Source organism: Pyrgilauda ruficollis, unplaced genomic scaffold (assembly GCF_017590135.1).
Source record: "Pyrgilauda ruficollis isolate IOZ18807 unplaced genomic scaffold, ASM1759013v1 scaffold45, whole genome shotgun sequence".
In the NCBI taxonomy this organism is placed as follows: Eukaryota; Metazoa; Chordata; class Aves; order Passeriformes; family Passeridae; genus Pyrgilauda; species Pyrgilauda ruficollis.
This window is the reverse complement of record NW_024526044.1, coordinates 417,850-433,568: the sequence shown is the minus strand read 5'-3', so window position 1 is coordinate 433,568 and position 15,719 is coordinate 417,850. Positions and strand designations below refer to the sequence as shown.

The 15,719-nt window shown below is 46.0% G+C and overlaps 1 protein-coding gene across 1 annotated transcript in view; it reads left to right on the top strand.

Annotated features, from left to right (window-relative positions):
- Positions 1–10,346, top strand: part of COL20A1 (collagen type XX alpha 1 chain) — a 50,930-nt gene extending 40,584 nt beyond the window's left edge. Inside the window, exons 29-40 of the mRNA XM_041478575.1 lie at positions 216–269; positions 1,095–1,190; positions 1,696–1,749; positions 2,113–2,166; positions 2,498–2,551; positions 3,934–4,005; positions 4,696–4,731; positions 6,056–6,122; positions 6,969–7,157; positions 8,461–8,538; positions 9,361–9,516; positions 10,010–10,346. Coding sequence (XP_041334509.1) covers positions 216–269; positions 1,095–1,190; positions 1,696–1,749; positions 2,113–2,166; positions 2,498–2,551; positions 3,934–4,005; positions 4,696–4,731; positions 6,056–6,122; positions 6,969–7,157; positions 8,461–8,538; positions 9,361–9,516; positions 10,010–10,023 — 924 coding nt within the window. The 3' untranslated portion in view covers positions 10,024–10,346. The remainder of the gene's footprint in view (positions 1–215; positions 270–1,094; positions 1,191–1,695; positions 1,750–2,112; positions 2,167–2,497; positions 2,552–3,933; positions 4,006–4,695; positions 4,732–6,055; positions 6,123–6,968; positions 7,158–8,460; positions 8,539–9,360; positions 9,517–10,009) is intronic.
- The last annotated feature ends 5,373 nt before the right edge of the window (positions 10,347–15,719 follow it).

Genomic DNA, 15,719 nt, shown 5'->3' with positions numbered 1-15,719 from the left:
CTGGTCATGGAGGGACTGGGCTGTTACTTTCTTCTTCCCTTTCCCACATTTCCTGGACAACTCAGTTAATTTTCTTCCTGTCTCTATTTGTTTTGAGCTCTGTGGGGCAGGAAGCATTTTTCAGTGTGGGGCAGTGAAGTGCACAGAGTTCTATCCCCCAGGCTCCTGGCTACAGTGCAATAAATATGATGGTGTTCTTTGTGTCCCACTGGCAGGGCAGCCCTGGGAGGAGAGGACCTCAGGGCGAGCAGGGGGAGCCAGGACCCAAGGTGAGTCCTTTAGGCTGGAGATTATCTCACTGCACCAGGCTGAGCCCAAACAGAGTCTTGACAACACAGAGAGGAGGATGGGATCACTTATTATTAATTAAATGCTCAGTTGGGCTTTGGAGGATGAGATGATGAGCCTGATTGTGCCGAATTAATGCACTGGACGTGGTCAGCAATGTTCCCTGAGAGCAGCTGTGCTGTGACAGGGTCAGGCTTTGTGCTGCCAATCTCCTGACCACACACACTGGTACTGCCCTGGGGCAGAGCAGCGTGAGGAGGGAGGCAGAGAGCGAACACAGCCCTGAGGCGGGCATGAGGAATGGCTGGGTCTGGATCCCCCAGCCCTGGGGACTGCAGCAAATCCTGGTGTGAGTGTTCACAGCTCCATGCATCAGCACAGGGCAGAGCCAGAGCAGACCACTGGTCCCATTTGTTGGGATGACATCTGGGAAAGCAGCATGGCTGCAGGGGAAGGATTTGGGGGAAGGAATGAGAATGGACACAGATCTCAGAAATGGGCTAAGGAAGGTTTCCCTTTTCTCTCTGACCATTTTGAATAACAGGAATAACTGTTTGGGAAGGTGAATTGTGCTCTGCAAAGCATCCTCTGCAGCTTTGCTGTCTGTTCTCATGAAAGATGGACCAAAATCTTGGACCTAAAGCACAAAGGCAGCTGAGGTTATTGGAGATGCCCTCAGTGCCCCAATTTAATCTTGAATCCTGTAGATGGTTCATGCTGACCCAGGCCGTGCAGTGCAGCCCATGAGGAGAGCAGGCACCATCCACGTCCTTCCCTTATGGTTGTTTCCTTGTCTTTGGTTTCAGGGTGAGCCAGGCCCACCTGGACAAGTAGGACCAGCGGGTCCCAGTGGCCAGCAAGGCTCTCCAGGCTCCCAAGGAATCACAGTCCAGGGCCCTGTGGTATGTGACCTCTTCCATTGCCTTTTTTTTTGTCACTCGCTCTTCACAGCTAGAGCCTGTCAGAAATGGGTGTCAGTGCTGTGATTTATGTATTTATATCACCCTTACCAACAGCTGAACAGCTGCAGAGGGAGAGATGACAATCAGTTTATGCTGATGAGGCCCTGCACTTAATCATTCTGGCCAAAGCCTGCTTTTGTCCGGACTCTCCTTAATGGGCTTTTATTTCCAGCAGCCCAGTGGGGTCCCTTCCAACTCAGGATATCCTATGAATATTCAGGCATTTCTCTTTCCAGTGATCATCTTTGCTTGGCAGGGAGTAGTGGCAAGGGCTGCCACATGTCTGGGATGGCAGAATCCCTGTGCACATGCTGTGGCTGTAAATTACCCTGGAACACTGCAGGGAGCAGGAACAACCTGGGACATGCATGTGGAGCAGCAGGATGCTCTTTGCCTTAAAGGGTTCTGCCACACACCCAACTGTGTGCTTCTCTTTTAATCCAAGGGGCCACCAGGAATTAAAGGAGAGAAAGGAGATACTGGAATCCCTGGCATGCAGGTAATGGTAAACACCACTCCTTCTACTTGTCCCTTTTTTTTTTTTTTTTTTTTTTTTTTTTTCCCTGATTAACTACTTTAAGCAAGTCTGAAAAGTTGTTGCTCTTGTCTGCTTGGGAACTGTCTTGGGATGTCATTTTGGAGTGCCATCACTTTCCCAAAGGAAACTGAGTCACCTGGTGTAAGAGAGATAGAACTAGCTGGAAGCTGGATATGATGGAATTAAAGCTGGGGTAACAGTCTTTGCTCTGTGTAATGAATAACTCTCTCTCTTCTTTGACCTTTCTCTTCTGTCCTCTGTTCCAAGGTGGATTAGGGCAATGATAATCAGATGCTGACTTTACCCAGCATTTCTGATTTACAGGGCATTCCTGGTGTGCAGGGAGCTCCGGGCAGGGATGGACTTCAAGGTGCAAAGGTAAAACACTTCACCCCTGAGGGTGCCTAAAAATCTGCTAGGAGCATCCCAGCAGAGACCCAAAACATCCCAGTCCACTCAGTGCAGAACTGAATGATCTTTTCACAAAGCCAGATGAATTAGGGGAAAAAAATAATTGGGGGATTGGGGAAAATTTGGGATCATTTCAGGTTTTGCCAAATTTGAGCAGATACCGAGATACTGCTCGACAGATGCTTTTCTTACCCATTTTAGCAATTCCTGTTAAAAGCAGCACATGGAAAAGCATCTCACTGCTGATGAGGTCTCTGAGAATCCTCTTGTTAGTAAATGACTGGATTTGGCTTTGCAGGGGGTGAGGGGACTAGAAGGCACAGCTGGGCCTCCAGGACCTCCTGGACCAAGGGTGAGTACTCCCTGTGAGTGATGCGCTCTGAAATCTGTTCCTCAGCAGAGTTTTATGCTTTCACCTGGAAGTGTCAGGGCAAACCCCCTTCCCAGGGTACCACAGGGAACACCTGGCACATGGAGCAGGTGCCCCCTTTCCCTGCCACCCTCAGTGTAAGAAGAAAATCCTTGGCTTCCTCTGGCAAGTCCTGATGAAGCTTCATCCCAGCGAGGAGATTTTTATTGTGCTGTTTTCACTTTTCTGACACTACTGTTTTCCAGCTGTTGGTTGAGTTGGAGGGGATTTGGCTTGTTGGACTGAACTCAGCAGGAGCTGGAGGATGCAGGCAGTGTGAAAGGTTTTTCCCCACGTCACAGCCAGTATCTGCTGCCAGGGCTGGATTAGATGGGTGTGCTTGCACTCAGTCATGCCCAGGGTAGCAGAACTTTAAGATCTGTTGATTCACCACTCCTAATTGGAAGGCACCACAGGAACATGTCATTTTACTTGGGAAATTGAACCAAATTTGGGTTACTTGATGGCTGGTGGACCTAGTAAGGTACTGATTCTCACAGCTGAATCTCACAGCTGAGTCTCACTGCTGAATTATAAGGAATTTGGCAGTGGTTGTGCTAAGTTATTTATAGGAGCCAAGGTTGAATTAGGCTCATAACTTTGACTTGTTCATCCTGGGAATATGTGGAGCTGGCAGCACTGAGCCTCAGCTTTTTAAATATGAGGAAAGCACTGTCACCTTCAGAGCAGGCTCTGAAAGCTGTTCTGGTGCTGCCTTGAAAATTTTTCTCATTTTCACTGTTCAGAAAAGTTGCTAATATCTACTGAATTCAAAAGTAATAGCTAAATAGAAAAATTTAAAACAAAGTATTTCTGCTAGTTGATTTTGGCTGATTTTTTTTCTTCCTTTTATGGCTCCAAAAGGCACAGAAAGCTCACAAAGAGGAGATGACCACAGAAGGCACTTCCCACTCTCTAAGCTGCTCTTGATGTTGTTAAGTATTAGAGGCCAGCACAGGTTTTAAAGGAAAAAGAGAACAACCACGTGCTATTGGGAGGCTGAAGAAGAGGGTTGTGCTCTAGGCTACATCTAAATCTGAATATATAATGAAAGATCAAAAAGCCTGTAGGGTATAAACTACACTGCAGTTGGTTGGCAAAGCTCAGCTTTGCTGGCTTGGCCATAATTGAGATGGTGATGGGAAATGATGTGAGCACGACACACACAATGTGCTTTGAACAGTGGGCTCGTGGCTGGACAGGAAACTTAAGGCTACTCTTCCCTTGCTTGAGTCCTCTAAACTCCCACCACGGGAGCCCCTGGAGCCCTTGAACAGAAAAAGGAAGTTAGGAAATAACTGGATTTTTAATTGTAATGTCTGCAGGGTTTCCAAGGAGCCACAGGCACCCGAGGCAGCAGTGGTGAGAAGGGACCTCCAGGTGATGTTGGGCCAACAGTAAGTTTCTGCTTTTGGGTCTCAAAGAAGGCCAAGACATGGAATAATTGAATGGGAATGAGCTGTTCCCACAGCAGCTCTGCCTCAGAGTCTGAAGAATGGTTTAAATTCACACTCATCCTTCTTAAGGAGATGTCTGGGCATTTAAAGCCCAGGCTGCTGATCTGTTGATAAAGCATTCAACAAATCCCACCTCCCTTCACCCTCTGCAGATTCACCTGCTACACACAATCTAAATAGATTCCTGGTGTAAGATTCTAGAATAAAGCAAGAAAGTCACTCCTGAGCTGGAGCAGCCAGCCTTGGGCTTGCAGGTGAAACCACGGATCTAAATGTCACAGTATTTCTTCTCCTCAGATGTTCAAAATCACCTGTCCTGATGGTAAATATTTTCTAAAAGTGCAGCTGAGAAATTTCTCCATCCTTGTTGATGGTGTTTATCCCACTGCTCCAGTTACTGATTTATTACTCTTTTTCTTTAAAAACAAAGTGTTTGAGTTCATACTTTCAAGTATGGACTTAAAGCTCTTACAATCACTGCCATGAGGTCAAGGAAACAACAAGAGTGTGAGAAACAATCATTGTGCTCCCACTAATGTCACCCACACCCCTAGTGAATTTCTTTATTTGTTTGTTTTCTGTTTTTCCTTTCCTTAAACTTCTTTATTTTAATTTTTTTTTTTTCTATAGGGGCTGCCAGGTCCCAAAGGAGAAAGAGGAGAGAAAGTGAGTTTTTCTGGTGCTGGGTGACACTGTCCGTGCATCACACCCTCAAAAGAGTGGGTGTGATAACCTGAACTGCAACTTTTGCTTACAATTATGAGCCAAACCTCTCCAGTGTTGGTTGTACCTATTGCTTGTTGCCTTTCCTTTCACCTGCACAAGCTGGGCTGCTGGGATATAAATAATCCCACAGCAGTCAGGAGCTCCTCAGTATCACTTGTAGTAATGAAGCAGAAATGTCAAATGCAAATCCATTCCTTGCTGAGAAGGGGAAAACCAAACCCACTTGGCTGCACTTTGTTCTGGTTTAATGTGTTGCAGAAGGGGACTCATTTGTCATAATCATTGTCCGTGGCCCAGCACAGACCTTGGCAGTCAGGACATCCACACTACCTTGGAAGGTTATTTTGTTGGGAAAAAAGGTTTTTCAAGTTTTTCTCATCCTGACTTCTGGTTAATCAAAATGCCATGACTTTCTAGGAGGCATTACCAAGACTGACCTGGTTAAATCAAAATGCCATGACTTTCTAGGAGGCATTGCCAAGACAGACTTATGCAAATTTGTCTTCAGACAGGGATGAGGTGCTTTTGTCTCAACTTAATGCCTCAGAATTATAATTTTAAGAGCATTCACCTTCCAATCCCACCAGTTTTTCCTTTTCTAGACTTTTTTTACACTGGAATTTTCTGTTTCCCCCTCCTTTGGGTGTTGAACAGAGCAGTTTTTTAAGCCTGGATTATCTGCACTGTGATCCAGCCAGAGATGTATGTTTTATAAACAGTGCAGGAAATAGGTGCATTAGGTATGAATTTTCAGAGTCAGTGTTTATTTTTAAGCAGGTTTTTGCATTTTAATCACTTTTCCCTACTTTACTAAAATTTTCTGAAGGGCCCGTCATATATGATTTATTCAAAATACAGGAAGAATCAATATTCATGGAAGATGGAGTCAAAGATAGGAAGTTGTAATATCTGATCATACTAAATGTTTTACATATCACAGAACACTGAGTTATAGACTTAGCATCTTTTCTGATAAAATTTGAGGGTGAAATTTGCTCTCCCTTTTTTGGTAATTATTTAGATTCGGTCTGGTCCTTTTGATGTGCAAGAGAAAAGCAATTATTGATGTTTCCAATTTCAATTTTCTGGTTTCAGAGCTCCATGATAAATAAATAGAGCTGCATTTCACAGTAATTAATATCTCTGGAACTCAAGCTGAGAAAATGAATGGGGTGAAAGCTATCATGCATTATGAGATTGATCCTTTCTAAAAGATATTAATATTTCATTTTTTTCTTAATTTTTTTAAAATGCTTCATTTTAGGGGGAACCACAGTCTTTGGCCACAATTTACCAGCTTGTTAGCCAGGCCTGTGAGCGGATGATTCAGAGTGAGTAAAACCAACCCAGCTCCTGAGTCTGCTCATGTGGTGATGGGACGAGGGGGAAGGGCTTTAAGCTGAAGGATTGGACTTATATTAATATGAAATTCTTCCCTGTGAGGGTGCTGAGGCCCTGGTACAGGGTGCCCAGGGAAGCTGTGGCTGCCCCATCCTTGAAGGTGTTCAAAGCCAGGTTGGACAGGGCTTGGAGCAGCCTGGGATAGTGGAAGGTCTCCCTGCCCATGGCAGGGGGTGGAACAGGATGGGATTCAAATTCTCTTCCAACCCAAACCAGCCTGTGATTCTATGATCCTATGACTCTCCAGAAGTGGAAAACCAGAGGAGAGACAGCCTGAAGCTGTAGTGATCCCAGCAGCTCCACCACCCTGTGCCCTGCTGAGCACCATGAACAGCAAATGTCCCATCTCAGGCTCTAAGCACTGCTTTGGCTTTATCAGTGGCATTAGCACAGAAAAGACCTGCAAAACATTTATTTGAAAAACCCTTTGGTGTTTTGCAAAGCCTTCTTTATTTCTTAAATGGAAAAGCTTGAAACTAATTTGAGAGAAATTGTTCTTTCAGTGATACATGCTGATTCCTCCCGAGATGAGGCAGTTTTGTAAAGCTCCTGTGCTGTGATGTGCAGAGAGAAGCAGTGCCTCGTCCAAGGTCAGGCAGCTAAGTCATCACTCAGCTGCCCATCTTCATCTCCTGCCTTTCTCAGTTTGGACTGACAGCTTTTTAGCACTAGCTGATCATTCTAAGTACCTTTTTAGACAAAACACTTTTTGATTTTTATCTCTCTTCTGAATTTCCCAACCAAGGAAATGTTTATTTTCTCTCTTGCCTTCTCAGCTCATGTGTTGAAATTTGATTCATTCATACATGAACACGCAAGGAAGCCAGTTCCCATCTGGGAGGAAAGGTTAAAACCAGGAGAACCAGGACCACCAGGTCCTCCAGGCCCACCTGGGAACAGTGGAGAAAGAGGAGAAAAGGGCACCCCTGGACAGCCAGGCAAAGATGGGTATCCAGGAGAGAGAGGTATGGACAGAAGTGTTCATGTGCACTTTTCACTGCATCTTTGATACTTTAACTAAACACCTCAGTGCCTCAAGCAGTACTGCATAGATAATCCATGATATTGTCTCATTTCATTGCTGTTTTCCTTTTGAACCTCCCCATTCTAGGAAGAGGCACCCAAATTAAAAATCTCAACAAGTAGGGAGAAGCCAGATGCAGTCCACTCTATTTTCAAATTCTGCATGGAAGGAAAGGCCAGTTTAGTAGCATATAAAGGTTTGGGGGGATGGAGAGTTTAATTTTAGAGGGCAGGAGGCTTTTTCTACAAAAATCCAGTCATTTGGATGAAGACATGGTGGTAGAACAGATCAGCTTTGGGCAGAAATGAGGAGCATTGGAAAACACTGATGGAAGGCATGAGGCAGCTGAAGCAATCTTCAAAGGGAAAGTAAGTTTCTGGAGTAGTAGTTTCACAATGAAAGACTCAGACATAACTAAAGAAATAGATTAATATAATCTCAGAAGTGGCCTCAGTTACTGCACATGAACGAATGAAAGGTGGGAAGATGTTTTGCTTGGATTCGCAGACAATGTTTGTCAGCGGTTCGAGTAATTGTCTGTCAAAATAAAAAGGAAAACATTGGTTTCAGCAGTGTCCTAACACCTCAGAGTAACTGGAAATGTTCTGTTTAACTCCTTCCTCCTGCAGTAGTCAGTGTTAGCTGGTATCTGCAGAAAATGTCACTTCAGAGAGAAGGGAGTAACAGCCAGCAGATTTTTCCAGCCTGTCAATCAGGAGATGGCAGAAGATGCATCTCAGTGAAAAACCACCTGAAGAACATGGCTGATAAAAATATTTTCATCTTGAAACAATGAAAAATCATATTTTGTCAAAATGTATCTGTTTTCTCCAAGTGGTACTAGTTTCACAAGTAATTTAACAGGAAAATATCAATCCTGGCTAAGCAGCACGTGGTCAAAGAGACAGCTCAGCTTTGTGATTTGTTTGATCCACATGAAGAGCACAGAGGTGGACCTGACCCTCAGGCTGGTGCAGTAACACTATTGCTATGAATTTCTCTGTGAAAAATGTTCATTCCCACCCCTACTGGGCTACAAATCTGTGCTGCTTGGATCAAAGAAATCAATGCCCTGCTGGTCAGAGCAAGAGTAGGTGCCCAGACTGAATGAAAGCAAATGGATGTTTCTCAGTGTTGCCAAGGGCTGTGACTCCTCTTTGACTCATGGAGAGACTGCAGGAGCCTCAGTTCTGGGTGAAATTTGACATACAGTGAAGCAACACTTATCTCTTATCTGTGAATAGGTGCCCCAGGGCCCAAAGGAGAGAAAGGGATGTCTGGAGCCAGTGAGGAAGGGAGCCAAGGACCCAGAGGCAGAACAGGTAGAGTGACTCCAACTTCTGTCTATTGATCCAGCAAGGCCATGTGATGGCCACCAGCTCTCAGATTCAAAGCATCATCCAGCTGAAGTACTTCTGTGGTGGGGTTGGACTCACCTTCCCACCACAGCCCTGCTGCCAGCATCCTCAATGATTCCTCTCTGCTAAAATGTCAGATACTTTTACAGATTACTCCAGGCAGCTTCATCCCTCTGGTACCCATTGCCAGGGGATGATATGTTTTGAGGACATGAGACACATCCAGGGAGTTTTAGTTTTGCTGCCTTTTTGCATGCAAGACCAGATGCTCCGGGGATAGAAGCTCTGAAAATTCAGCTCGTGGAACATAAGGGCTTGTGAGTAATCTGTGAGGATTTGGTGTACTCCTCCACCCTGATCCCTGCTCTTGGGACCTGTGGAAAGTTTGCCACTGGCATAACAAACCAGGCATTTTCAAAAGAGTGTGGTCAAACACATTCTTCTTCATTTAATTTTCTACAGTTGAGGCGTAAAGACACAAACCCCAGTGACTCTGGGATGGATCCTGGGGTTAAGGTGATTCTCTGCTTTAACATGTAGGTGGATTTGGGGTTCTCATAACCAGGCTCCATTTTTAGCCAAGCTGTGCACACTTATGGTCAAGAATACTGGGATTCAGGTACTGGGATTCAGAACAGGTTTATCCAACAGGCAGGTCCTGTTTAAACACCAGAATGAGGAAACTATGCTCAGAAGATTACCTGCCACGTAGGATGGAGGAAAATACAGAAGAGGCATTACATTGCTAAAGCAGGTGTGCTACAGCTTTCTGTGCTTCTTCTGCAGGCCCACCAGGAGAAGTTGTGCAGGGGAAACCAGGTCCCAAGGGTTACCCTGGGAATGCTGGTCCTCCAGGTTTCCCTGGTGTCAGAGGGCAGCCTGGGCAGCCTGGGCCTCCGGGGGGCTGTGATTTCTCTGGATGTTATGAGGCTGATAGAAGAGGTAAGTCCTGACTATACAGTAAAAAAGTGGTGATTTTATGGCTGGTCTCAGGTTACTTCTCTTGAGCCAGGCAGAGACCTCTGTTGATCATTCAGGCACCATCAGTCCTACAAAGCCTCCTCTGCAGAGCAGTCAGGGTGATTCCCATGCAACCCACACGGATACAAGCCAGCTCCATGGGCTGCTCCTCAGCTATCCTCCATGGATTAACTCATCATGCAGCACTAGTCAAGCAGGTGGGGAGGGATCATGGGGCATCAGTTCTTCATGTCCCCAGCAACGTTTCCGTGGGGGATGAAGAGAGGGACAATTCCTCAGTTCCTACATTTACACTTCATGGGGCTCAGTGGGACAAAGAACTGGGTGATGAAGAAATTCACTGGCACGGAACAAAATGTTTACAAGGGAAAGGGATTCATTCTGTGCCATTCCTTCTCAGACCCTGACACTGATTTATTCATTTGCTCAGTGACCTCATCCTTTCCACACACAGATTTTGTCCCCTGATGGCTGGGACAGAGGCAGCTGAAGGCATCGCTTTTCCCTGGAAATCTCTGGAAAAAAACTCCACAACTCCAAAAGAAGCAGCAACCCAAATAGCAGATGTGTTATGTTTTTTTTTTTAATTCCCCATCATTTCTGTATGGACAAGTCAATCAAACTCAACAGCCACAGCCTGTGTCTGGCTGAGCTGTCTGTCTGCACAACTGCAGTGCTCAAACTCACACCCCACAGCAAGACAAAGGCACAGCTGGACACTCAGGCTGATAGACTTGTAAGAAAAAGAAATACTGTATTGAAATGCTCAGAAATAACAGATAATTTCTGCCTGCTTGTCTGCTTGTGGTTTCTTATTGCCAGTTGTTGTTCTGTGCCCCAGCACAGAGAAAAGCAGCACCTCATAACCAAAGCAGCAAATCCACTGGAGCAAAGCTGCATTCTCTGTTGGCTGCCAAAGTAATAAAGTCTAACACCATCTTGGCTGTTTCTGCTTTTGGCAGAATGCTGATGGGTTCCTTGCAGGGGTGTTTTGTACACAAACATTGCAGCCAGAGATCACCTCACTGGGATGTGACAAACCACTGTTCAGCTCCCCTGGGGCTTGGTAACTCAGGCAAAGCCTTACATGAGTCACAGCCCTGTGCTGAGAGGAGCTGAAGATTAACCTGCTGCTTTTGCCATGTCTCCCTCCTGCAAGCTGAGTAGCTACTTTGCATTTTTTCAGGTGGAATATTGAACAGCTCTGAGTCTGGCTTTTACCCATATAACATGGAGGTAATTGTTGTGTTACAGCCCTTTCCTTGCCATCAGCTGAGATGTGTCTCCAACAAACCATGCAGATAACTGATAAAAATGTTCCTCCTTCTTTGCAATCACTGCTTCAGGCTGTGCTGGATCATTGCCTGTAACCTGCCCCTCCTTCAGAAACAAACCTTCCTGAACTCTGATTTAAACCCTAAGCCTAAAGCAGAGTGGCACAAAAAGTATCAGTACATATTTTTCAGACTGCTAAAAGGTAAAAAATGGAGCACCATGCACATTCCTCTGCATTTATTCTGGATGTGTAATTTCTGCAGTTACATACAGGCAGGCAGCCTGGGTGTTCATACAGCCAACCTTTGAAATCTTAGCAGCAAATACAACACACTTAGAAAGCAGATTGTCACATCAATACCAAGGAGAAGAAGGTTTACCTTAAGAGAACTGACTTTTTTAGACAAGGAGTCCAAATATTATTTCTTCTTGTCATGAAGGAAAAATCCTATGGAGTTAAGAAATTCTGCTAAAGGAATATTGGAACATGTCAGACTTGTGTGGGAGCCAACCTACAACAAAAGTCAGATAAAATATGGTTAGTGCATCCTGTAAGTATTTAAAGTCACCCTTGGCTTTATGTGTGTTCATTCTCTAGAAACTCCCGAGAATTAATATTTTCAATATGACATACACTTTGGAAAATGTAGGAAAATGCATAGAAATACCACTCTGATAGAAGTAACATTTCTGTTCACTGTGGAGCTCTCCAGAGTTGCCTTGACATATAAAATGGAATCCTTTCAGCTCAGATGAAGTGTTGTTGCAGACAAAGCTCCAGTCAGAAGAAAAAGGAGAGGTCAGAGGAGCTGTAGGTTGCCACACAGCAGGAACACTGGAAGAGACACCTGCACAGGAACACCCTGCACAGGTGTTGGGAGTTGCAGTGTGTCTGTTTACACAGGTCAAAGAGCTTTGGAACTGTGCTTTCCAGATTCCTTGGGAGAAAAAAACCCCAAAACAACAACAAACCTACAGTAAGTTGGTTCAGAATGGTTCTGAATTTAGCACTGAGTATAAACTCCAAAGCTGTGATAATTGGCCAGTGAAAGCAGTGGGCAGAAAATTATTGCCATGAAATGCTCACAAACTGGGGAAGGTGAGCAGTGCAATGAGGAACATCTGAATTTGCAGGGTATTCTGCTTCCTTTCTGACTTAAACCAGTGCAGCCAAATTCCCAGTCCTGAACTTGCTGTTCTGCCTGTTCAAATTAGTAACCACAGGTGATTTGAGACAGAGCTCCTTTACGTTTCTTTATCAACTGTTTTTGGAAATTGCTCACATCCCCTCTCTGCCTGTCTTGGGATTTGATCTATTTTGGTGGAATTTCTAGCGACATTTGCTTTTGTCTGGTTATTTCAGGTACAACAGCAATGGTCAGACTTTAACAAAATTGGGTCCCAGAAGGGCTATTGATTAGGAGACAAACAACCTGCACAAACAACTTGTCCGTTTCTCTTCCTAAACTTTCTCCCATGAGTGGTTTTATTTACTTGAAATCAAGGATATTTAGTCCATGTAGTGTCACAGAGCCTGTGCCAGTGCTTTGTAACCCAATTCCTCAAGCCAAGGAGCTTTTCTGCTGCAAGATTTTATGCTCTGAGAGTTTGACCCACCTCGTGTAGGTGGATTGTGGCAGGGGCTGAGGACCTTTCAATGATAGATATTTTTGCAACAAACACTTTTTGAGGCGTTATCTCTGTCTCAGGAGTAAGATACAACCACAGGAGTAACCAGCAATGCTGTTAACAAGCAGCAGAGCTTGTTATGCCCTTTTTCCATGACTCAACAGCTTGGCTGGACCAGAATTAAAGGGCTGGAAACAAAAAGATATCCTGGGAGTGGATAAAGTGTCATTAATGGACATCACTGCAGTGGGGGAGGGCCAAGGGGGGCTGTTATGGGGGTGTTTTTCCTAGGACTGTCCATGAATCTTGCATCTCTCATCTGCATCTCTGCCTGTCTGCCTCTACACCAGTGAATTTCCTTGAGCCAAATTTCTTGATAAATGTCTAGAGAAACTTCTCCAACAGGGAGGTGTTATAAGCTATGTGGATTAGCTCAGTGGGGAATGAGATGGAAATCAGCCCTGGAAATGCTGGGGAAATGGGAATTACACAGATCATCCTGCCAGCCAGCTGCAGATAAAACACCCTGCATCCTCTGTGGCTGGGAAGATGATCTGGACAAAGTGAGCATTAGGGAAGCAGGAGAAATGAGCTGTAGGGAAAAACAGAACAATGGAGGTAACTGAGGTTGGTACAGCCAGTTTTGTTCCATTCATGTCCAAAGGAGCTGTACTGGAGGGAAAGCATCAAACACCATGGTAAGGATTCAGTCTCTCCTGCACAAGTAAAACAGAAAAGATCAACATCCATATCTGCTGTCTTTGATGCCTTTGGGGTCTCTGAGCTTAGTTTTGCACTCCTGGAGGCTGAAAACCATTTACTTAGCTCTGAATCTCTTCCAATACATTTTAGGGCTCTTGTTGTGTCCCACTCTTGCTTCCCCACTCTTTTTCTGATGTCAGCTTGTTCACTCAAGTCCTGGGAATAATTTCTGAGCTGGGAGCATTACAAATGCCAACAGTCTGGCTGCATGCATTTTCCTGGAGTCTTTCATATGCTAAAACCTCTCTTTGTGTTCCATGGGTTTGAAATAGCACAATTATTCATTATTCTACAGTTATAGTCTGGTTCACGTCCCAGTTTTATTCCAATTTCTGATCACTGAATCCTATGGAGGGATAGCATCCTCCTAAACAACGTCTAAGATGGAATGACCTGAGAAAGAGCAGTGGATGTTTTTTCCTAATTTCTCCCTTTAGACTTTAAAAGGAGGCATGTCAGAAGCAAAAACAAGAATTTATTTAACTTTAACCTGGGAAACTACTTATGCAACATGTGAAGAAATGCCATTATCAGTGTATGAAAACTGCTATGGCATTAACAAAGCAGAGGATGCCAGGGACCTGCCCTATGCCAGCTTCTCCCCAGACACCAGTAACACCTCTGTAAATGGTTTCAGCTGTCACTCCTCATCTTGTCCCTCCAAACCCTGTGATCCTGCAGTGGCACGGACTCCTCAAGGACACAACCACACCCTTAGCACTCCTGATCACACCTGGTACCTCTGATGTTGTGTCATGCACAACAAATGCAGCTCTTTCCTCCTCCCCGTCCTGCATGGCAGGGCCATTCTGCCCGGGGCTTCATGTCCTGCTGTGTTGCAGTCCAAGTGCCACGCTCCCCTTGAGCCACTGCCCTTCACACAGCGTGCACTGGCCATGACTTTGAGCAGAAAAGGTGAAAATTGGAGATGAGCCCTTTGCTGTGCACAAAGCCTGTCCCTACTGAACTTCCCAATCTGCCACCTTGAACACTTGGCTCTTATCCTGCCCTTAAATCTTTACCAATTCTCCTGGTGCCTCCAAGCCATTCCCTCCTGCTCTCAGGGGCCCAGCAGCAGCTCTGGCAGCCCAGCCACGCCGGCTTGGCTTTGGCTCCTGTGTTTGCTGGGAGATGTGAGCAGAGACTCGAGCTGCTGCTGACTCCATCCCAGCTGGAAACTGCTGGTTTTACTGCTCAAAATGTGCATGCACAGCCAAGCCTCCCACCTGCTCTGCTGCTAGTGATTCCCATGTGTTCAGCAGGAGGAGGAGGAGGAGGAGGAGGGGGAGGCAGGCCGAGCTCTGAGCAGCTGCTGTGGGCATTGCTGTGATACGATGCCCCTAACCCAGCAGTGCCAGGCTCAGAAACCTTCCACCTTCACAATCCTTTTGTCAGTGCACTCAAAATGTGCAAAGGTGCTGGAGAGGGCTCAGCCCGTGACCCTGTGGGGCTGTGACACCGAGAGGCGGCCCTGCCGTGTCACGGCCCTGCCGTGTCACAGCACTGCAGCTGCGCTGGGACGTTTATGCACTAGACCATGAAGATGTTCGACTGTTTGTTTTCCTTTCATTGCCACAAGCAAACTCACTGACTGTTTTGAAAAGGGATAAATTAGCATCTCCAAAGGCTGGGTCTGTCTTCATTCTGAAAACAAGGCACGAGGAGCAGCAGCTCGGCTCCCTCATCCTCCCTCCCTGCCTCCCACCCCGTGCTGTGCCAGCACAGCTCTTTGTGGAACTGGCCCAAACCATGGCTACACTGCTTTCTTTGTGAGCCAAACAGAATTTAAGCACTTGGCTGAATCTGTGAACACGGAGGTCACTTGTAGTTCTTAGATGAGGCCTCACAGGCTGATCACTGCATTGATTTTTAACCTGTGCTGTTCAGGCTGAGTGCAGTAACTTGTATTTCAAAGAAGTCTCTAAACCCCATTGTGCTGGTTCCAGCATTGCTGTCACAATTCTGAGCAGCTCTGTGCTGCTCACTGAGCCGTGAGGCAGCAACGAGCCTCATGTGCCAGGCCACCACACAGGGTGGCACATGTCCCACCTGGGCTCTCACCTGGGCTCTCACCTGGCTCTGGCTTCTGCCAGAACCCTCTGTGCTGCTCCCCAGGCAGCTGCCTGCCTCTCCTGGTGTGTATTCCCCTCAACTCAGGGCAGGGTAAACTTCCCAGAGGGTCTCATGAGTGCTGATCCCAGCTGTGGGTGTGGAGGAGGTGCTGGGCAAAGCCCAGATCCCAGAGCTGCAGCCTGGGCTTTGAGTTGTGCTCTCACTGCAGGTCCTGAGGCAGCTTTTAGAGGATTTTTAGGCAATGTCTGCCTCTGCCTGCACACACTGGTAAAATGTTGATGAGCCCTTCTGCCTCTGAGAGCTCTGAAGGAAGCAGGGAGACACTGGGCTGTGGGCTGCTCCCAGCTGGCACCCAGCATTGAGGGTGGGAACAGTGAGCAAGACCAAACTGAGCTGGACAGGCTGAAACACAAGAAGTTTCACCT